General features: G+C 44.0%; 1 protein-coding gene across 3 annotated transcripts in view; it reads left to right on the top strand.

Moving 5' to 3' along the window:
- The window catches only part of LOC114877391 (nephrin-like), a 244880-nt gene that overhangs the window by 165423 nt on the left and 55538 nt on the right, over window positions 1-23919 (top strand). For all 3 annotated transcript variants that reach the window (XM_029189912.2, XM_029189914.2, XM_029189913.2), the window contains one exon: window positions 7056-7267. In XM_029189912.2, coding sequence (XP_029045745.1) covers window positions 7056-7267 — 212 coding nt within the window. The remainder of the gene's footprint in view (window positions 1-7055; window positions 7268-23919) is intronic.

Genomic DNA, 23919 nt, shown 5'->3' with positions numbered 1-23919 from the left:
GTATGGTTGCATTGTACCGCTATCGATATTATTACCGTCATTATTCGTGGAAATATTGAATTTCGTTGTCGAAAGCATATAATGCGAACGCTGACGATTCGAGGGTGAGTAAGGCGAGGAAAACGCCTGGTGGAAACGCTATTTCCCATTGAAAATAACGATAAGCTTCGAATTCCATATATTTCGTTCTTAAACAGAACTCATTGCGAGAATACAATCGAATAATCGTTTCTTGATTACTGTCAATTCTACTGACAGTTATAGTTTGATTCCTGTACGACGACAGTTAAATCTAGATGAAATATTGAATTCGAATTGCTCGAATTATTGGAAAATTGATAAAAATCGAGGGTCGAACGAACGAAAGAAGGAAATAACGTTCCTCGTCGACTGCTTCGACTGTGTCGAATGCGAGAATCGTTGAAAATTACATGTTACGGAGAGAAACTTGAGAGAAATATCTGGTGAAAAGGTTGAAACGATACGCGAGCAACCTTCTGCGAAGCATTAGACGAAAATATCGTAAGAAGAGAACAGGCAATTGTCCGATGAAATTTTCCTGTCGCTTTGGCAATCGAGCATTCTTATCGGTTCGTTCATCAAAGAGAGTCTCCCATATTTTTCCGAGGATCCTCGTTGCCGTTGTTGCGCTCCTCCGCCAGCTTCTTCGTGATTCAATTTACGAGCTTTTCTTCTATCAAACTCGCGCATCCAGCGAAGAAAGACGGTTTTTCATTTAATGGAACGCCCGTGTCGCGAGATATTTCAGAATTTCTCCTGGATGAAGGCAACAAACGGAAACTACGAGAGGTCTGACGAGCAACAAGAGGATGTCTCGTAGTATAGTAAGACCGCAACGATGATATCGTGATGCACGAACAACGCGTTCTATGCTACGTCGAACTTGCATATTGTTATTTCTCTCGGTGAACGTCGGATGGATTATCTGGCTACAATAGCACTCGATGGTCTTAGAACACCTGATGAATTGCGCGTACGTAAATCCGGGAAATAATTGGAATATCACTGAGACGAAAGGTAAGAGAAATTAAAAAGAATACACGTGTATCCTGAATCTCTTCTTGCATCGGATAGCAGGTAGAACGAGAAAAATGAAAGAAGACGAAGAGTGCAGTGAATCAGATCAATAGAAAAAAGCACTCTCATTGTCAGTCCAACGGTAGTACCTTCCAGATAGCGTCACTCGCAACTAACGTGTTCCGTTTCGATATGTCTGACTACATGTCGTTATTTCTACTGAAATCCGCCGCGACATCCGTGGGCCGGACTACGGCCGCACATGTGTACGAAATATTCAACGAAACCAACCTCCATTTCGACGAGACTCATTGTCGTCGACAGCACCGACGGCGAAAACAAATAGCAATCGTTGGGATACGAGTTATCGTATACAAATGTTCTTGTCGTTTCCGCTTCCCCAATGAAATGCTATTTTCGTACTACCGACTCCGCTCGATTTTCAAACACAAATGCGATCATGGAACCCCGTTTCATTCTGTCGAGTCAGACGAAAAATTTGACGGAAAATGAAAACGCGATGGCAATTAAAATGAAACGACATTTTCCACGAGGTCATTGAAATCGTGGAAAGTATTGGGACAGCGTTGGGGTTGCGACAAATTTTTATTAAAGCAAAATTAGATCAAACCTCGCCGATGGCCTTGACGTTGACATATCTTGTCGATTCCTGATTGACCTTCGCAAAGTTTTAGCTGGCGGTAAAAAAAAGTTTGAAAAATATGGCGCGAAAGCTCGCAAACGTGTCGAATGAAAAAAATGTCCACGAAATTCTATAAAGTGACCGAGTTACTGCGGTTTTACTTCGCAGTTCTGGGCGCCAACGAACACCTACCTGTATTTCATTATTATTCACCTTTCACCCGTGGGTCGTTTATCATTTTCACGGAAACGAGAGTTTTGCTAGATCAAAAGAATGAATCCGAGTCTGACGAATTGAAAATCACTGTCAATTTTAATAGTCTACCGCAAACCATTTTCATATTTTTTAACAGATTATATAAAATGTGTATTTTGATCCCTTAAAAAGAAAATATTCTCGTGATTTTTGACGACGTCGGGACATCGTATCTGCATCGTATGCGACGAGGAAACGGAAGAACCCTGTGGTCTTAAAAGAAAGAGGAAAAACGGATAAAGGATATAAAGAAAGTACAAAGAGAAAATGTTGAGAGTGTGTATAAATTTATAAATCTCGAATGGTAAAGGAAGAAGATTCGTTCGAGCAGGTAAAACGAGCGCATGAAAACGTCTGGAAATTAGCGTAGCCATAAATAAACGGAATATAGAATATTCTTGAGAAAGTAGAACGGGACACGAAGTAAATGGTGGATGGTTGTACGTTTATTTCGCTCGCTATTTATCCTTTGCCCGGAGGGCATGCATCATTTTTACGAGGGGACGGAAAGTCAGGGAAACCGCGGACCAACGTAAATGGGGCAAAACGATAAAAACAGAGAGAGAGAGAGAAAAGAAACGAGCTGCACGCTTTCCTTGTAATTACGCTACGTTGCCATGCAAAATGGACCGTGCTCCTCGGCCACGATGTTCATCCCCTCTGTCGAACAATCATTACCCAAAAAAACATTATCGTTCGAATCTCTTAAGTTGTACTTACACTTTTCTAACACACGAACAATCTCATCGAAAGAAGATCGATCTCACTTAGGGCTGGGGTTACCAGGGTAACCCATCCCTAGCTATAAAATGAAAGAACTTAATTAACAAGAAAAAGCACGGAAGAGTAGGTTGTAAAATGGATACGAACCGAGACGTGTATATTTATGCCGGTGCTATTTACCCCTTGCCCGCAGGGCGTGTATCATTTTTACGAGACTAGGGCCTGGATGAAATAACGGAGGACGACGATGAAGAAGAAGAGGATGTACGAAGAGAAAAGGAAAAGGTCGTGAAGATGAAAGTATTGGAAAACGGGCTGCGCGGCGAGATAAAACGTTTCATAAAACAGACATCGATTCCGTATTACTCGGTGGCGCATCGACGTGAATCGAGCAGCTTCGGGCCTGGCGACGAGTAGCTGAAAAGTTGTTACCAAGAAACTGAGAGAGACCAGATGAACGGGATACACGATTCCATATTGCGTCCAAGGTTCGACCGCTCTTATACCAACTATTTCTCGCCTATTTCTTCTTCTTTTTATTCACCGTCTATCGACGCCGTCCAACCGTTCGGGAAAATCCTGCAGGAAGGAAAAATGAAGTGGAATCGGTTGTTGAGACGCTGGCTGAATCGTAGAGGGAGGAAGAAATAAGAGTGCACGAGGGTGAAACACGTACAAGATTTATCGACAACCAGCGAAATAATATTTAGACGATGAGGTAATTTTCAACGAAATAATATTTTATCGATTATCAATGTTCCTGTAGGCTGGACACGTAACAACGAAGAAATTTTTGTGAATTATCAGGGAAATCGAATCGAATGAAAAGCAATTTTTATTCTACCCTCTGAAGTTGAATGATCGACGAAAAGGGTTCGTTGGAAAGTTAAAGAGTTCCTTTCGAATCGTTACAGTCAATTAATAAATCCCGATGGATTAAATTGCACGATTTAACGTGGATGCTTTGTAATTTCGAGATTTCTTAAGTGAAGATAGTTTTACCGGGTAGAAAAGTTTTGTTCGTTCGAGTAAAAGACTCGACGGGTCGGACGTTTCCGATTGTTTCATCGTAAAACTTGCAGGCCGAAAGACACGCGAATCGAATTTCATCGTCCTCCGTTCTTTCTCGAGGATCGACAGGGAAGTTTTACGCCCGCTGAAAAGCGGTTTCGTTAATTTTATAGGTCGTCGAGATGGCAGCCTCGTAAATACAAAGAATCGCGAGACCCCCGTAATTACTGCACGCCTGCATTATACAGCTCCAGCTAATGCTACATAATTATGGTGCATTAAGCCTTCCTTCCCTAACAATATTTCACTTGACATCATTTTTCTTTTTTTCTTTATCCGCTCTCTTTCCTTTTCTTTTTATTCTCCGCCGTAACATGACACAGATTTGGACACTTCGTTTCACGACTGCTTTTCGTCTTTTCTTTTTCGGATAATCGTAATTGGTATTGATAAGACGCAATTGAGACGGTGTTTCTTTTTTTTTTTTTCTAACGAAGAAACATGGATAAAACAGAACGGAACTTTCGGCCCATACTTTAATCGTCTCACGATACACCGACAAGCTAGGCTTCATCAATCTCCGACGTTTTAGCCACCCTCTATCACGTCGTCTTTCAGCCACGATCATTTATTTCGCGATACGCTTCCGCCTTGTATGCACGACTGTCACCCGGAAATGGCCACTCCACCGGAAAAATTTTATCAAACCACGGGACGCTGGTGAGACATTTACCCTGTCAACGAGTACATTGACCAGCTTTCTGCTCTCCTACCCGGTGCTTATTGCCATCCGTGCATCGTCACGTAGCCGATACGAAGAAAAATGACATTACACGAGAGAAACTTTCCTTAAGGTACGCGAGCCAATGCAATAAATGTCCGTAAATCAACGCTGGAACCACATTCTTGACACCCCTGTAATTAGTTGAAAACTATCGATAGATGGAACGATTTATGGTCAATTTCATTTATCGAGGAATATCTGAGAAATTAACGAGTTTCTTGGTTAATTAAATAAAAACAGGAATAGATAGCCGTTATCGACTTATTCAAATACTTTTATTTGCATAATAGTGTGATACATTATCTTAACTTTACAATTATCACTGAACCTGTCGCGTTCTTTTCTCTTTTGGAGGCCTCTAGCGGGAAATATGCTCGGACCAATCAGAGCCACTCTCGCACCTGATTGGCGCGGTCCCGTCCGAAGCTACGCCGCTAACTTCACGCGCGACGCTACACCTTTTACATTCCGAGCTCAACTTCCGTAATTCACTGTAATCGAAGGAACTTTGGCAATAGAGTTAGAAGTTTACAAATCAAGTCGGAGTAGTTTGACGACACAACACTTGGGTTAACGCAGTCGACTAGTTTCCGTTGAATACAAAGCTGTTCGATGGTATTTGTGAACCAACAAGAAGGTAACGGGAAAATTGCGGTGGAAGAGGAAAAAGGTAACGTGCTGTTCGATGGTGTAAACGTCGTTGCGGCACGCCTCGCTTGTTATTGTCGTCGCGGCACGCCTCGCTCGTTATTGTCCTCGCGTGGTGTCGTTATTGTTATCAGAGTCGCGTGGAAGGGAGAGAAGGACCTTGGTCGGGGATAAAATCAACACTAGTCGCTCGGGCGTTCAGTTGACGCGCGTCGCTCGAGGTGATACCGTTCCGAAAAGGTGTGCGTTGTTTCGTCTACCTTTCAACATTGTTCGCTACTACCAACGCTCGTGCTTGTTGATTCTCTACCCCTCGACAATGGTAATTGGATTGTTGAAGGTAATTTTTACTTTTCCTGAATTTCACCGGAAACAGAATTGTAGGATATGAAGAATTTCGAATACGCGATTAAAAGAATTATTTCGGCAAAGTGGGACACAAGAAAAATATTGTAGCGATATGTGCTAATTTATAGTTATCACTACTCTAATCCGATAAGGAATAGATAAAAATAAATTCATTTTCATTCTATATATTTATTTCAATATTTCATTAATTAATAATTAGTCGTTCAATGATTGTAATCGTAATAGTAATAATAATAAGAATAATTAAATGCAGAATACTGTTAAAAAGGTATTAATTGTCTTAGTTTTCGATATCTTCGTCAATATTTTGCTTGCCTCCCACTCTGCCGAAATAATACCAGATTAGAAATGACCGACGCAGCTGTCTTTCGTTTTTCGTTTTACGTCTTCCCACTTCCACCATTCCCGCCATTAAATTGAGGATTAATCGAGCGTTCTCGATTGGTGAACCCGTACGGTTTCGGCCAATGGCCCCGGATAATTTTTCTTCTACAAAATTGGCGTATCGGAAACGAGAGGTATCCGGGCACAAAATATCGGATAATAGGAAAGCGGTTTAATTGCGTTATCTCTGGTAGCCGGTGCGTCGCGTTCTCTCGCCGGACGATAATTATTCCATCGATTCGAAATAATTATATTCTCTAGTAGGCGAACAATAATGGTGGTGGTCATCGGCCGGCCGGTTCGGCTCGATGAATCGTAATAGGGTGAGTTTTTGCAACGGCCAACTTTGCCCTCCCTCTAGCTCCATGTTTCTTGGACCTTTACAATGAAAGCTGTGCGCGCCACTCGAATTTCATTGGCCGGGAATTGCGATCGTTTCCTACATACATATCGAATGCCGCGGGCCGTTCCGTGAATTCTTGAAATTCCTCGCGCGAGCCGAACATTCAGGGGGAAAAAACGAACAGCGGTATGGTCGGTGGTTGGGGGTGAAAGGAACGGGAAAGGACAAAGACAAAGCATGAAAGCGAGAAGTTCCTATGGTTACCCGTAAAAGTCACCTGGAATGCGAACAATGATATCGAGTATCGCTTTGCCTACCAACTCCAAACATGATTAAAGGATATAAATTCGGGGTCATTAACATAGAATATAATTAAATAGATTTTTTTATGTCATTCCAACAAGTACTTACATAACATTTTTATTTAATTGTTTCAAACAATTGAGAACGCAATTGATTTTTATTTGGACCAACGGATTCGCATCGAAATTAATTCGATCCCAATCAAACTCGTTCGCGTAATAACGTTCAATTAAAATTTTCAAACGCACAAACAACTATTCTCACCGAGTATCATCAATCTCCGTTCCACTGAGAATCTAATAACAGCGATGAAGCTTCAATAAACGGCAGATTACATTTATATCACGAAGCGATGCGACGCGTTGCGTCGCGATCCAGCTCGAAGTAGCTCGGCGCGTCGTTTCAATAAATTTCATTGTCGTTGCCAACCTGCCGACGTGAAACTGTTCCGTTCTATTGTTCGAACGACGGTGATTACGTGGAGCAGGCTGGTAAACAATCGGGCCTCGGCTCGTTATTAACCTCAGGGGATGTTTTTCCCTCTTGTGTTGCAGGATCGATGCACGCGAGAAGCCGGTGACCAAGGCTCAACACTCGTCCGATTCAGGCGTGTTCGGTCCTCGAGCGTATTTTCGAACCGCCTTTCCAAGTCCGGCCGTTTTGGTGATCGAGGACATCAAGAGACACGACGCAGCTACCTATCGATGCAGAGTCGACTTCCGGAAAGGGCAGACACGGAGTTTCCGGTACAACCTCACCGTGATCGGTAAGTCACGATGATGTTTCTTTCGATTAGCTGTAACAGCGTGCGTTGCTCGTTTCGATGCTCGTAAGATTCGCGAAAGCGAGAACGGGACGAGCAGGAAAGAGCGTTTGCAAGATCAAAAAGCGACGCTTTCAGCGTACCGTGAAAGGCGTACCGTAATTTCTGGTGTCAAACAAATTTAGCGGCTCGTTGAAAAGGACCCTTGAACGACATATTAGCCTCTTCGAAGGCGAAAGAGCGACCGGCGAAAAAATCGATCAACGGTTTACTCGTCGCGAAAGGCACCCTCGTTTTCGAGATAGGGAAAGGGTTCAGTTAGGCGGAATCGTTCGAAGGTAGAAAGATCGAAGTATTAAATAGATCGCAGCTAACGCGTTAACGTGCTACTTTTTTCTCGAGACGTTCTCGCATTTCCATGGTACGCGGGCAAACAAGACAGTCTCAACTTGTGCCAGACCCGAGCTAGCGCGCCGCACTCGACCTCTAGCGAAAAGTGCAGTTCTCAGCGGGCTCTAAGTCTGATCAAACAAATGGCGACTGTTGAAAAATGCATGAGCCAATCGAAGACGCGCAACCGTTTCTGCTACCCCTTGCGCTACCGTTCCGTTCCCTGTCGCGTGGATATTCCATTGGCTCTTCGCTGTTTACGCTTTCTCCCTTAATCCTGGAAACGTGATCACGAGTTAAACACTCTTCTGGAGTTCTTTAAACTCTCTCTTTCTGTCGAGCTACAGATTGCGCTCTGTTGCACTCTGTTATACCGTGTTACGGTTCTGGAACTAGACTCGAGGAAAGAAAAAGAAATAGCACCTACTTGGACCAATTAGAAAAGAATTGTGCGGTGGGAACGCACGATTCTCTTTACCCCTGTGACTTTTTAACATGACGGAGCTTGGCCTTCTTCTGGTGCGCGAACAGTACTTATTATTTCATTGCGAATAATTAAAAGAGGAAGAAAAAGGGTTGAGAAAACGGTGTAGGTAATATAAAATGGCAAATGAAATTCTATACATTGGATGGAATGATGTTGGGTGGTTCGGTGGCGGTGGTTCGATCGCATAAAGTCGACGAGGTGAGAAGGTGCAACTTTCATGGGTGCGCTTCAAAGCAGTCGATGGGCGTTCGGAGTACGTTCGAATTTCGGGATATACCTCATAGCTCGCGGCTGGAATATAACCTGGAAAATCCTGGCCTCGATCCTTCGATACCGGAATCCATCTTTCGCGGCAATCCGGTCTCTTCTTCCGTTCCCTAACCCATGGATCGAACGTTAGGAAGCAACTGAAAAGAAGCGACTACGGGAAAAGGAAAAGATACAGATGGGACGGGTAGCAGAAAAAGCCAGAGCAGAGGGTGAGAAAACGGCATAAACGTCGCACTGCAGATTCCGGATAGACCCTTCGGGGCTAACGTAGAATTGCTCGATCTTTATCCGTTCAGTTTTTCGCGTCTTTTACCACAGAACACAAAGGTTCTTGAAATTTCGTGAGATATCGTGAGATTCTACGGTACCTTTTATTTTTGATACATCGGATTCTTTTGAAAATTTCGCAGCAAAATTTAATGACAATAGAGTGCTACTAATTGTTGACCGAATTATCTTCGTCGCCTGGAAATATCGTTGATTAATCTTCTCGACGCGGTTTAATAGGCGCAAAAGAAAAAAAGAGAAAACGAAAGCAAACGCGACGTGTTCGATGTTTCCACGAGAAATTCTCGAAGCAGCCAGCAGCAGCTTAAACGAAGAAGCTTTCTGCTAGCACGCGATATTCCAAAAAAGAGTCACGGAAGAAATTGGCCCGGGCCTGGAGAACCGTCCGCTTTGAGCAAGGTATTTTCATCAGAGGAGATTGGTTCCCAAGAGTTCCTAGATTGCGTCCGTCCCCTGGATTTTCCCTCGTAACAGGCGTCCTTCCGCTTCTTCCCTTCTTCACAAGCTGACCCACCTTTTTATCGGTCATTTCCCTTTCTTTCATATCCTGCCTCTACCTTCCATCGTCGATGATACTAGCCACCGATACGCGTATCCTTTTGCTTCGACCTGCGACCTCTCGCTTCTCTGTCGAACGAACGAAACGAAGGAAACTAAGGAAACTTTGTTCTTTAGACTGGATCGACTTCTCTTCCGTTCTACGGGATTGTTTTCCATCGAAAGATTGCTCTCTTCTATCTTCGCGTTATCGCCAGACAATTCGTTCCGGAAACGCGGACGGTTATTCCCTTAAATTTCTTGGGAGAAGAGGAGAAAAAAATGAAAAAGTAAGGAAGTAGACGGTGAGTCGCACGCGTACGCGTTGATTGGCGTTGTTGAAAATTCCTCCTCGTGTCGGAAGGGTCTCGAAACGCGTATCTTTGCGAGAAAAAAATAGAGTAGTTGAAACGACGATGACGATGGGTGTGGAGACGACGGGAAGCAAAAGAGAGATAAAGAGACAGATAACAAAAGCAAGGGTGATGGATCTTGGAGATCTGTGCCGCGTCTGGTTGGATAGAGATGGAAAATTGTAAAAGATGGAAGCGAAGCCTGCCGTTGAAGTGGTAGGAAGGAAGAATAGAGATCTGCCCTCGTTAAGGAAATAATCCGCGGCTTAATTAAATACAGCGCAATTAGTTCTGCTTCTATATTCGGGCTGCTGGCTGTGTGCGTAAGCTCTCCAGAGCTACAGGCTGCATCGAGGTTGCGGGGAAAATTCCGTTTCGCCAAGAGAATCCTGAAAAGCAAACCTCAACGGGATTTCGATAACAACCAGACGCAACGAACAAGAGGGAAGGTGCTCATTTTCCTTTTTCAATATGTTACCCCGAAGAAACATCGCTTGTTCTTTCGAGAATATAAAGTTTTACGATTATTCGGAATATTTTGAAATGACCTGTGTATCTACACAGAGTTGTACAAAGAGAAAGAGCAGATAAAATTTTCTCCGTTAACTTTCTGGTAACAATGTGTACGTGTTCATGAGTTAACGGTACCTACTTAGGACTGTAACAGGGAAGTTAATGAAAAATGTTAGGTGAAAATCTTTATTTATAAGGAAAGGAATACATATAAACTTTACGTATAACTTTGCTATTTTCATCGTTATCGAGAGCCACGAACCGCTTAATAAATAAAAGAACTAGAGCCGAGAAACAGAGAGACACGAACGGATCCCAGCAGATTAGACGGTGGAATTAGAATTTCAAAAATCCAGGCGAAACTTTTAGCGTTAACTCGACGAGTCAGTCTGTTGAAGAAAGTGTAAAGGGAAGAAAAGAGAGAGTTGTGCATAGAAATGGACTGGGGGCTGGACAAACCCCGTCGTTAAGTTTTCCCTTAATTAATCTCTCTTCTCCTTTCGCTTCTTGTCTCTACTTCTTCGTCTTCCCTTTTTTTCCTTCCTTCCTTTCTTTGCTCACCATTTCGCTGGCCCATCTCTTTGTCCCCGTTCTCGTTTTATTCCATCCGACTATATTTCACCGCACCTTCTTCCGGTTGCATTAGCGTTCCCTCTGGAAAATCTCGTTCGCGACGTTTTTCCACGATCGATTTCCCAGATCGATGTTCTTTCTAGTCTGCGACGTTAAGGCAAGTTTCAGCCACGCGAAAAGAAAAAGGAAAGAAAAAAAACCGTGTCACGCAATTCCCTTAGATCACACGTTTTCGATACGTCCCGATGAAACTTCTTAATATCGTGATCTAACGGAGGCTGATGTTAAATTTAAACGAAAACCTTACTTGCCAGTATTGTAAAATAAAATCAATGTAAAATGATCGATAATCATAGAAAGTTCGAATACAATTTCCCATAGTAAAGCAGAAATAAAAACAAACGACGAATTGGAAAGGTAAAAACGATCCAATATCGAGGGAACGGTCTCTAAACAGAAAAATGGTGGTGTCGCGACGCGTCGCGTCGCGTTGACTCGACGGTATGGCACCGCAGCTCGCGCATCGGTGTCTCGTTAAATAACTCTTCTTTATTCCAACAAGCAGAGCAATTTCACTTGAAAAGCGTTGAGCAGCAATTTTTTCCGGGCTTTTACTCGCGCGCACACGCTTCTCTGCACACACGTAGCCGGAATACGGGTGGTAGTTTGTCCCGAGGTCGGCAACCCTTTTTTTCTTGTTTTTTTTTTTTTTTTTTTTTTTTCCCAGGTCGGTGCGGGTGTAGGGTTATGTTCTACGCGTCGACTAATGGGGAAAAATAGTAAGAGTGGAGCAAAGGTAGGGGTTGGATGGGTGGCGAAGGGGTGGTTGAAAAAAGAGCAAGAAGAGAAGAGAAATGAAAGAGAAGGGAAGAGGAGAGAAAAAAAAAAGTTGGCTGTTCGCGCTATTGGCCACCGGATAGCTGTACATAATCGAGCCTCTCTGTGGTGAGGATAATTAACCCCTCGCGCGATGTCCTCTCGCGAACCGTATAAATTGAATCGCTGGGTACTTCTCTCCCTTCTATACCTCCTACACTCTACTCTCCTCTCCTTTTCTCCACGCTTTCGATAATCCTCCTCTCGGCTCCGCCGCGTTGCTAATGCTTCGTCGACCAGAGGCTGCTCGCAAATCGAATTAAACCGACGATTATACGCGCGTTCGCTTTCTTTCGCGAACGAACGAGCATCATTGCTTCGCTACGAAGGGTAAGAGGGAATCGAGGAAAAAAAGAAATCGAAGTAGAACGAAATGAAAGAGGAAAGAGGGGTCGACGCAGAAAGAGAGAGACGTAGCTTTTTCGAGATCGTTGAAACGAGTAAAGAACCGAGCGATCGATGCACGGAAATTTTTCGACCAATCGTCGGAGTCGTGTTGGAACAGTACGGTGAGGAACGAATATGCGACAAGATGGGAAAATTCGGGTGGAATGCGAGCGGAGATCGGAAGGTGCGAAAGGTCATGGTGGAAGCATGGAGAGAAGAACGTAGGGTTAAAAAGGGGCTGACGAAAAGGGGCTCCAAGATCGGAAAAACGGGCCACGGGAAGTCCCGTGAATTTATGGCCGACATAAATCCAAACTGGTGCCAACTCGAGTGTACCACGATTTTCGGAAGGCTGCATCGTCTGCGGCAATGTTCCAAAGACGATGCTTCCTCTCTCCGTGCAATTGAATCGATCGTTCCAACTTCCTCGTCTACTTTCACCCAAAATATCGAAGGTTTTCATCAGACTTCGACCTTCAGATTGATACGACACGAGTGTACCCAATTACCTGATCATAATCCATACTAAAATACTTGTAAAAGCATAACGCGATATGGGAAAGGGCAAAAGCGACAACACCTTTTCTGTAATAAGCGCTCGCAGGTTGCGTACGTTGTCCAAGCGAACGAAGGTGGAACAGGAAGATCGACGATCTTTCGCTGGAACAACTGCACCGTGCAATAAAGGAAAAGACACCTTAAATCCTAGAAAATATACCCGCCGGTATCTCGGGTAAAAAGATTAAAGCTACGAGAAAGGTGGTGCGTGCACGAGTGGAGCTACAGAAAATTACAAAGTGCTTTACGATCTCGTAGGAGGGCGAGGAACAGCGCGAAAGGAAATACGATTATCGCGAACCGAATAATTATATGAGCTTTTTTCCGAGGGAAAATCAAAAATGTAGATTGAATGGAACCGCGAACTGTGTAAAAAAGCTCGTGTCCGTAGGTACCGAGTTGTGAATTAAAATTTTTCACGAATCAAGGCGGATTGAAAAGTCGTTATACTTCTGGAAATCGGTAAGCCGCTTAAAAAAGGGTTTCCTTTGTAAAGTTTCCCGTTTACGAGCATGGTTTTCGTAATTGCTTTCTTCAAAGCGAACGCTGTCGTTGATTGGCTCGAGTTTTGCTCGGAAAAAATCTTTGCCTTATGATTCTTTTTTTTCTTTATCCCCAACTCGAGCAGCGAATTAGTTGCTCGAGGAATCGCGTAAAAGTTTGTCACAAGGAAGATTGAAATTGTTTCGATCGTTATCGACGAGTAGGATTTGTAATTTATTTCCAAGTACGTTCCGTAACTTGTGCGTTGCAGCCTGGTTGAAAATGATCCTCGTTAGCGGAGAACATCGAATACCGCGATGAACGTCGAGTTACATCACCGTATTCCCTCAACTTGAGTGATAGAAACGTGATTAACGGTAGGAGAAATCGTTTGAAACGTCGAATGCTTCCATTCACCGGCAGTCTCTCCTTTGTAACAAGTTTTAGCAGGAGCGAGGACGCCGAATGTAACGTTTAAACTGAACTGAGAGAAGCCGTCGGTAATATATTAGCTCGGTCGATTCGTCGGATTACCATACGTTTCACTGTGCATTCGCGTGATGGAAGTCTTCGCGTCAATTGCCAGTCCCTATTGAGAGAAATACTCGCGGCATGGCGCGGCGCGGCGGCGTGGTTCATGCTAGAAGCTGCTATTAAGTCAGACAACTAGGAAACGCGTTAAATTTCAAGGGAATGCTGCTTCCCCAGTAGTAATAGCCGACCAGTGTCAGACAAGTAGAAACATTATCGTAAGTGGTGAGAGACCGGTTATAGTCGGACAGGCCAGCTTTAAGACCAGGCCAAGTAGAAATTCGAGTAGACCATCTTCCTCTCTCGCTTCAGACCTTCGCTCCATTGATCTCTGCGCTTTGATCAACCCTGTAAACTGTAAACCATACCGTTACGTCTTTCGTTCGCCCTTTTAAATATTTCACGATCTATCCAGATTAAGAGAATTACCGCACCAATTTAATTATTTTGTTTCATTTTTTTTTTCAAAAATTCTACTTCCTACAAAAGAACTACATCCGAGGATTGTCTTGTCGCACCTCGAAACAGATTGAAGAAAATTTTTCGTTCGACATTTAGGGGTGAAATGTTAGGTTCGCGTTAAGAAATCGAGGTAAATCGTGGCATGCGAACGACCCAGTGACCCAGGCTGAGAATTCGAGCAGATTGGCGTCGGTTATCGAGATTCTGGCTGGTTCCCCGCGGGCTAGATCGCGGCTCGTGATGGCATTCGTAAACGGAATTGCATGTCACGAAAAAAATTCTCTTATTATTCCGGTCTCGACTTTCGGGAACGATATCACCACATTTAATTTTTCTTCTCCGTCTCTTTCTAGATTATTTATCTTGCTTACTTGCCTTCTTTCCTGGTTATTCCCCTGGAGTACCATCCTCGTTCGATCGATATACTCCCCTCGAAATACGTATTGTCGCTCACGTACCAATTAAAATATTTTCTTTCTCATTATTCATCGACGAGACGGTGGGAACAGTTTACGATTTATGGAATACACTTCCGCGCATAATAATTACCGTTCGCCGCTCGAACAATTCTTTATTTGCATTTTTATTGTTGCCGCGTATCTGAAAACGCGACCGACCAGCCAACAAATACGCTGTTAAATAAACGCTTTAATAAATTCCACGGGTCTGCCGAGCGTTTGCGTATCCGGCGCCCATCGACGGACTCGAACAAATATTTTTCTAGCCGCTCTACCGTTTTACCCCGGTTTCGCTATACGCCAGCGACCGTCTAACAACAAGTGCGACGAGTTCGAATCGTTTCCTTAATTTTTCTGCTTACGCTTCTTTCTTTTTTTTCTATTATAGCGTAGCGTATTAACTTTTTTCTTACGAGCGAACTTTACGAGCTTTACCTTATTTGAAGAAAACAAAGGTTTACAAGAGCGCGTCCAAATCGCGTGACTCTCAGTGTTAGCGAAACTACCTTTAAGAAAAATTCAAGATACAGGGCTAGCCGTTGGCGCAAACGCGAGCCCTGTTACATCGTTCAGAATTGTTCGAATGCACGCGAACGGGATGAGAAACGAAAGGACGAAAGTAATCCGAGCTCGGTAAGAAGGGGTTCGATCCCTCAGGAGAATAGAGACTGTTGGCGCATCCGAGAAGAGGGTGCGATTCGCGTCTCACAATCGGCCACGCATACAAAGGGTAAATTGTTATCGACAAGAGTATCATTGTTCACGGTGTTCCGTGTTGGTTAAGGCGACGTTCCTCCGTTGTGCAACGAGATAAATCGATCCTCGAACAATTACCACCCTCGTAATATAGACGGTCTCTAACCAGCCGTGCCGACAGAAGCCACGCCGTTCTGGCACGGTTTTTACCCTTCGTTTTCTTTTTTCCTTCTTCCTTCTCTCCTCTTCTTCATCCCTCATCCCCTTTCTTTCTCTCTCTCTCTCTCTTTTCAACTCGAATCACTCCCCCTCGCCTCACCGTCTTTCTACGCGGCTTTTCACATCCTTTTTCTTTTTTCTGTCTGCGGCAATCTTGGATTACCCTCTCGCGCGACGATCTGCAAAGGAACGAGCACGAACACTCCGCTCTAAAGGAGTCCTCCCAGACGCGGGAAAAGTCTGCTACTCAACGAGCCGGCAGAAAAATCGTTGCCTCCCGTATAAATACTTTCGCGAACGGCCGTAAGAAAATACGAGGCTCTCGCTACTCCCCCGATTAACGTACTCCTTTTTTGCGAAAGAACCGTCGTATTATGCAAATTTTCGCGAGCAACGATACCGGGGCAACGAGCTATTTCCTAAACGTATCTCTTCGGTAATTTTATGTTAGTCGTACGCGGTGCTCGATAAACTGTACGGATTTTCGAACGATATCGATACGTTGTATATTTAATTTATTATCAAAGTACGCGTCATTTATTTTTTACATAGTTAATGCTTTTTATTCGACCAACTTACGAAATTTGTTAAATCGAGGAAAGAAAATCCGTTGAACAGACGGGACACGGAATTTTTCCGGATTTTAGCTGACGTTTTCGACCTCTCGACGAGCAAACGAGCCAAGTTTTTGTTCCGAGGAATTAGATCCTAATGGATCATGTCCGTCGGAAAGCAACTGAAATCCATCATTCGTGGATAGTATTAAAACTGTTCGTAGACTTCCTACCTTGCAAAATCGCTACATACAAGGTGTTTCAAAAAAGAGTTCTTCAAAAAACGAATATGCTTTTGCAACTTATATCTTCGGGATCATCTATTTAACCCTTTCACTACTGTTGGCGCTTAGTAAATTTTCGTTTGCGATACATTAGGCGCTTAAACCAATTTGAACTCTTACGTTGGTTTAATGCAGTGGAATTCAATGTTTTCATTGTTTCAATCTACTTTCTCAAAAACGCTCGCCTAACGAAATATTTCGCCGTATGGTACTGCTGGTAGTCAAAGGGTTAATCTTACCGCTTCAGTTATCAATATTTTCTAATGTTTCCGAGACATCCTGTGTATTTACAAGCATGTAAGTAGTCTGTCACGCGGCGACAAGACGCGCGGCACGATGGCTCGTTCTTGGATTTCAATAAAAACGTCAAATTTTATTTTTAAATTCGTCGACGGCAATGTCATCCCATCGTTCATGTTCCTTGTCAGACTGGAGCTCGTCGTTGCCGCGAACTAGATCCTCTTTACTCCTGCTACGCCTCTTCTTCCGCTCTCGTCCCCGCCGCTAACAGCTAGCAGCTCTAGCGAAGAGCTGCAGTTTTCCATGAAAATTCCAGCCTCGAATCCTCCTGTTCGCATCGTGACGTTGCCTCCTAGGCTGGTTTCGACTTTGTCGAGAGACGAGCGATAAAAATAATAAGAGGGATTACAACGGCGGGAGAAAAGAGGATTGAACAAACGCGATCTTTCATTTTTTTTATCCATCCATCTTTTGTCCTTTAGTCCATTTGGCATTTTCATTAACGAGCGTTTCATAATCGTATGCTACATTCGAGGATCTCGTAGGATGACAGAAAAATATATAGGAATGGAAGTGGATTAAAGCGCAAGACGAAAGAAATAAGGTGTCAAAGGTATAAATGGTGTCCGAGGTGTAAGGGTTAGTCTCTGCTGCTGGTGAACGGTTTGTCAGGAGGTCGTGAATTAATTCACACCGGCGCCTATTCCGCCCTGCCACCGTCCCGGCGGAAAGTTAAATTCACGACTCGCGCGTTTGCTACACGAGTTTCCACTATCGTTCTAAAATTCAAACGAGCCACCGGTGCACGCTCGCTGCCACTCGATCGTCGAGATCGCGGCGTGGTTTTAAAATACTCCAAAGCCCGTACGGCGAACGAGATTTCTCGAAAACAGCCCTGATCAAAAGGTTCGTCCCACGAAACAAGATACTTATCGTTAAAACTTCGATTGAAATCATTTCTTTTATTTTTCTTGTAACATCGACTATCTCGCGGTTTCTTGAAAGAAACAAGAACGAGGATAAACTACGAGCAAGCTGATGTAAAAAAATAATGTATCTCAGCCTACCTTTCCCATCAGTGCCCAACTAACTCTCTGTCCCTCGTGTACCCTCTACTACCGGAGACGATTTGAATAAACCTCGCAAGCTTGAAGCTTCGGCGAGTTGAAAAGCCACGGGATGTTTACCGAATGCCACTTCGTATGCCGCCAGAGCCAGGAACATTTTTAAACGCTTGAGCACTTTTCATATATATTATTTTTCTTTTTTTTTTTTTTTTGGAAGAAAAGACGAGAGGGGTTAGAGATCCTTTTTATTGAAATGAATTTTCAAAATCTATAGAGTTTAAATCTAAATTCGTTTACGATGCTATTATTAACTTACATTTCATAAAGTGAACAATTATTCGTTGATGGAACGCGGTGAGATTTAAAATTCCCCGTTCGATTGAACACGGAATGAAGATCGAAAGAAACGGGTAGAGATTCTGAGAAGTCAGTGCCGGTTGAGCCGCCATTCAGTTTCAGCATCAACGACGATGGCCTTTTATCTCTTCCGAGCATCTCGTCTCGTCGCTTTCTTTCCGCTCGATCCGTCTTCTTTTTGCCCTCGTTCGACCCCTTTCTCCGGCAATGGCTCTGTTCCATTACTCGTTGCAACCCCCTCCGTTGCTCGAGGTCGCTTGTTAAATTTTTACGGCCAACAATTTCCGCGAGGACGACTCGCGGACAGATGTCGGGCGTCGTTCTTCGGTGTCTTCGAAATTCTGTAACGAGAGCCTTCGAGTAGAGAAAACAACGCTGAACTTTGCCCGCTCAATTTTGATTCGACGAGGTAATTTTAGTCGTGTCATTTATCTACACTCTATACGATTGAGAAATTTGACGCGTGTCGGTGATTATTTTACACGATATTGTAAACAACGTTCGTTAAGAAGATCTCCTCGTTGGTTGCTCATCTTTTGCTAGTATAAACGAACAACGAGGCAAAGAGGATGAAAGATGAAGGGTATTGTAGGGTGGAAGGTTGCGTAGGAGGTCAACCGACAAAAGGCTTTCTTGTTTGACAAGGTATAAAAGGGCAAGATGGCTAGGAATTCTCGATGACGAGGAAGAAGACTCGTGTCGCCTTTCATCTTCTCCGCAGCCACGGCTTTACGTCTTTTCGATGCGTTCGTCTTACCCGACTGCACGAAATAACGTTGATTGGCCGGAATTCTCCGAAAGAAGAAGAAGAAGAAGATACTTTGCGACGTCTTTTACACGCTCCCGTCGATTTCGTATATTCTTTTCGTCGAAGGGACGGTTTTTATAAAGACAGTCGATAAGTCAAAGGGGCGGACATTTTAATTATAGCGAGGCCGGATATTGCAAGGTACACGGAAAACGAAGGTATATAACGCCGTAGATACTCGTTAATTTAACCTTCTTCTTTTTCTTCTTCTTCTTCTTTCTTGCCCGATTCCGTTTACCTCCTTTTCTATTTCCCCAGAACGAAATGCGAAGCCGGCTGCTCTCCGCGTTTTTATCGAAGACCAGAGATTGAATTATGATCGTTCCGCGGTATCATCGACCGATTAATCTTCGATTATCGCGCGGCGAAATTTGGTCATTAAGGGACGCGCGCTAGCGGCCCGAAAGAAACGTAAAATATCCGATAGTACCGGCTCGTTTCTTCGCTTCCTCGGGACGTCGATCGATCGATCAGGCTTTAATTACGGTAGCGTGCATTCGTTTAAAAGTTTGAGGTAACTCGGTCGAGGCACAGCCTGAGGCCTAAGTGGTCTAATTCTCGGCCACAAAATGATCGTCGTTGAATTCTTTGCTATCTATATGGTTAATCGAATCCGTAACCCTTTAACGTAATCTTCGAGAGTAAAATGAACAGAGAAAAAGCTGGAGAAGAGGGAGAAATTTTCGCTGATCATCAGAAAACTCGCGACCTCGTCGAAGGATTTTTCAATTTCGAAAAATTACCAGTGACCCGGTCGTTTCCTTCGGAAGGCCCTGCAGAAGGGAAAGGGAGAGAAGGTGTGACGCAACAGACATTTCTCCGGAGGAACGTTATCCGACGCCATACGTCGTCTAGATAATGCAAAGGGAGGCGAGAAGGTCGGTAAGAATAATGCGGCCGTTTCCAGAAGTCGTCGACTAGCGAGAGCCAGCGAAATGGATTTTCGCGAGTTTTCCATGGGATATGGGTTATGGTTGGTCGACAGAGGGATGAGATGTAGTAGGGTAGGAGAGGTGCTGGGCTACGAACGAAAAAGTGGCCGCGATTCGTATAAAGTGATTTTAAGTGAGAGAGCCAGCTCGCCCGTTTCAACCGGGCGAAAGTTCAACCCCCGTTGAGATATGGCTGCTAATATTAAAATCTGCTGCTGCTCGGTCGTCACCCTTTCAACTTCCTCTTGCGCTATGCTTCTCGATATCAGTGGTTGCCATTCCTCTTTTAGTTAACGTCGAACCTCTTTCTTTTCCTTTGACAATTATCAAACTTTCAATCGTGCACCATAATTTTCCTACCATTCGCGACAACAGGAGAAAAATACAGACTGAGCGTGTTAATTCAAACTCTATCGAGTTTCAACATCTCGTTTCCGTGTCCGTGTCCGTTTTCCTTCACGGATCTCGCCATAAACGGCCCGGCTGGTTTATTTCAACGAGTATACGTCTCCTCCCGGAAATGGAATATTGTCTCGCGGAGAAATAATTCGACGATCGATGCCCCGCTCGAAGGTAACCTGTTCTACATCCGTTTCGACGTTTCTCCGTTCGGTTTCACGACAATCTGCAAAATCCGTAGCTTCTCGAATCGGAAACGCGTTGAAAGCCACTGACCGATGAGAAAGTTGGACACGCGCGACGATGCCGAAGAGGAAGAATGGCCGAGCAGTTTTCACGGTAAGAAACTTGTTAGGTCAGACGTATTAGCAGAATCGAAGATATATTGCGTCCCAGAGAAGTACCGCGATCGCGAACTGCTGCAAAACGATTGTAATATTCCAGCGAACTGGCGCTCCCGAACGAATTCTAATATTTCTTTGAAATTACCTGCTACCTTATTCGTTATAGTCTAGTCACGAGTTCGTTTCCTATTATTTTTTTTTCTCTTTCAACCGTCGAAGACAAATCCATCAAAATGATGAATTCCGAATGATTTCTAGGTAATTGTGTAAAGTAGGTTAAAGGATTGGAATTGCGTAGCGTAAGGAATGATTTCGATGCCTGGAACTTACAAAGGTAAAATTGAACGAGGAAAGTGTTTGACGTTGGATAAGAACGTTACTGGAAGTTTGTTGAAAGCATAGCTTCAACTTTATATCCGAAGGTATTCGTACTTTGGAACGTTGACGGGCATCTTTGGATCTGCCGTTGGGAATCTTATTAAACTGCACAGTTGTTCGCGAACGCTTATCCGCGTCGGACTTTGATTCTCTTGTACCGTAACTCGAAGCTGCGTGTCAGACGTTCAAGTGTTTTCTTTTGATCAACGAACCATGGGTCACGGATTGCTAAGTTCATTGGAAGATCACAAATTGCGATAGAATCTTCCTGTAGTTTGTCAGGAATCGAACAAAAGGTGCAGGGAAACGCGTAACTGTCTTCTTCCTATAAAACACAGTCACGAATCCTTTGTGCCTGGTCTCTTAACGAGAAACTCTATTCGCCTGTTTCGCTGCTAGAATCTAAGGAACGCGTATACGCTTACCTGTTTCAAATCTAAGGAATTGAACAGACTTTCGAGATGCGACGTTATCAAGAATCGTATAGAAAAGAAAAATTGCACGTTTGAAGGAGAATAGAGGAGGTCGATTAGGAATAATCCCGACAGAAGAGAGGGTGAAAAAGAGGAAAAGGAGAAAATCAAAGTACGAAACAGTTTTGAAGGAGATTCGGGGCTATATGTCTGGCAGACGGTATTCCCGAGGAATATATTCGTGTCGGTGGTGGTATACAGTGAAGAAAATTTTGTGTACTTATTGAGTTATGTACTCGCTCCACGTTCGTCGGATGTATCGAGCCAATTTAGGTGTCTGCAGCCAGATCGCCGCGTAGCAGGGGCTGAAACGAGGCCAGAACGGGGGCGGAACATGGAAGAGCCGATTTCTACGTCAATATTTGCGAAACATTACGCCACGACGATGCAGCACATATTCACCAGCCGAACACGTACGAATCGTTTCGCGAGCCTCGCCTACCTAGCCTTCCGCACCTTTCCTCACCTTCCTTCCTGGAACACCTTTCTCTCTAACCGATGGAAGAACGAACCGCAAATTCCGCATTATTGAATCACCGAGCTGCGGCTAGACTTTCTTCGATACGATCTGCATCGTATATGCTGCGCTTCGATTTATCGAACAACCTGCAGTAACCGTGATCGCGTCCAACGTTCTCGCATTACGATTGATGCGCTGGGAAAAATAGATAGAGGGATGAATGATGAAGTTTCATCCCTACGTTTCGAATGTCAACGGATAACGTTTTAAGATGCCGTCGATATTGGTTGAAAGTTTCGATAGATCGTTAATGTTCTACTCCGCTCTCCATCGATTTGTACTCGACACTGTTGGAGAATCACCGTTCGCTCAATTAGAGGAGCGCGGATGAAATAAAGAAATCACGCGATCGATTCGGAGCGATCAACGTCGACCATTAATCTTCAGGACATTCATTTAACCACGCCAGAACTGCTACCCCCTCGTTCAATTTCCCACTAATTACATTCGTATTCGAGAGCGGAACTGGTTGTGGCACCAGTTACAGCTTAGGGAGCCGACTGCAAGTACGGCCAAACAGGTGGCAATGCTCGTTCTGGGTCTCACGGGTCTTCTACCGAGGAACTAACGTGATTACCGCTCGTTTTTGGCTACCCACGTACGCTTCAAGCAACCGATGCCACCGAACCTCGATTCCGTTTCGTCGCGTCGCTCGTCTACTCCTTCTTTCGATTACACGAAACAACGCCTCCTTCTTCCTTGTAACTGTTCGAACGAGTCAAGACTATGGAATAGAATCAATTCAAAGTATTTTCTAGTTAACGATCGTTTTAACGTTCTTTCTTACCGCTGGTGAATCGGTAAGTAGGTACTGTTACTTTGCAAAGTAAAATCAACGCTTACTATTAATAAGACGTCTATACGGTTGGGGTAGATTGAATTTCGCAGCCTCGAATCGCATAATCGAAAAACGATATTCAAAGGAATGCGTCTCGATTCCGGTAGAACTCGTGTTCGTTCGTAGAATCGTTAAAGCCCGTCGACGACGACGACGACGCTTAGTTCGCACACCTCGCGATCTTGGTTTCGGCTTGCTGAACTATGCGTGTGCCGACAACAGGCTTGCGAGCCAACAGAGCGTACGACCGAGAGCGTTGTCACCCGTGCCGCGTGATAAACTGCTGGCCGCTAACTACGCGAATTATTCCAAGTAGACGTCGTCGTCGTCGTCGTCGTCGTTGCCATCGTCGTCGCGTTAGTTCCTGAAGAAGTTTCTCCGCAGATCTCTCGGCTCGTGCTCGAACGGTGGTGAATCGAGCGAGCCAGAGTGGATGCGAATGGCAAGATAAGGGTGCAAGCATGCACCAGCCTCTCCCGGTACTTGTTTCGCGATGTTTCCTGTAGATATACTATTCTCGTTTTGCTTTAGTAAAATTCAACGCAAACGAGATCACTGTTTCGTCGATTCGTTCTGTTAAACGAGCGGAAACGAGCGAGACGGTAATTAGTGGACGGTTCAAGGAAATTTCCATAACAATGTAAGAATTACGAGGTTAAATCGAGCGGTTATAATTCTCGTAGATCATCGAGATATCGATATGCACGGGACACGGGGTTAGCGTGACGGTAACGAAGGTTTTGAATTATTATAACAGCGGCCGATCGAACGATATCTATTTAATGGGTAATCCCTCCGTATCGAAGTGAATCGAAACACGCTTGTTTCAAACGCTTGTCACCAATCGACGAGACACTTCCCTGTAACTCGATTCGATTCAATTGTATTATGGATTTTCCATAATTCCCAGATATAACGTATCGGATATTTTTAATTATCGCGTTTCGAAAACGCTTTACGAGTTGGAAAATTGCTGGTATTACAAGTCGGCCCATTCTCCCCTATCCCGTTGCGCGACTGTTTTTTCCCCGTCGTTTTAAATCTGTCCTCTTGATCTCGTTAATATGACCGTTTTAAATATTCATACGAATATTTGCGAACGCGTTGATGCCGGGCAGAGTGTGGTGTTACCGTTGGTGTAAAAGATGTTAATTTTGTGTAAAACAATAACTTGCATATCTACCTGTGTATTTTATTTTGATGATATTCCATTACACTGTACGTTAGATTTTTCCTGAAAATTGTTCCCTGTATTCGGATCTAACTCAGTGTATATTTGAAAATTAATTGAAAAAGAGAGGAAAAGAAAATATCGAGCAACACTCAAAGAGATCGTTCTGTTGGCGACTAAATGGCTGGAAAGGCAGCAACACAGAGAGA

The sequence above is a fragment of the Osmia bicornis genome, chromosome 15 (assembly GCF_907164935.1).
Source record: "Osmia bicornis bicornis chromosome 15, iOsmBic2.1, whole genome shotgun sequence".
NCBI classification, from domain to species: Eukaryota; Metazoa; Arthropoda; class Insecta; order Hymenoptera; family Megachilidae; genus Osmia; species Osmia bicornis.
This window is presented reverse-complemented; position numbering and strand designations above follow the sequence as displayed.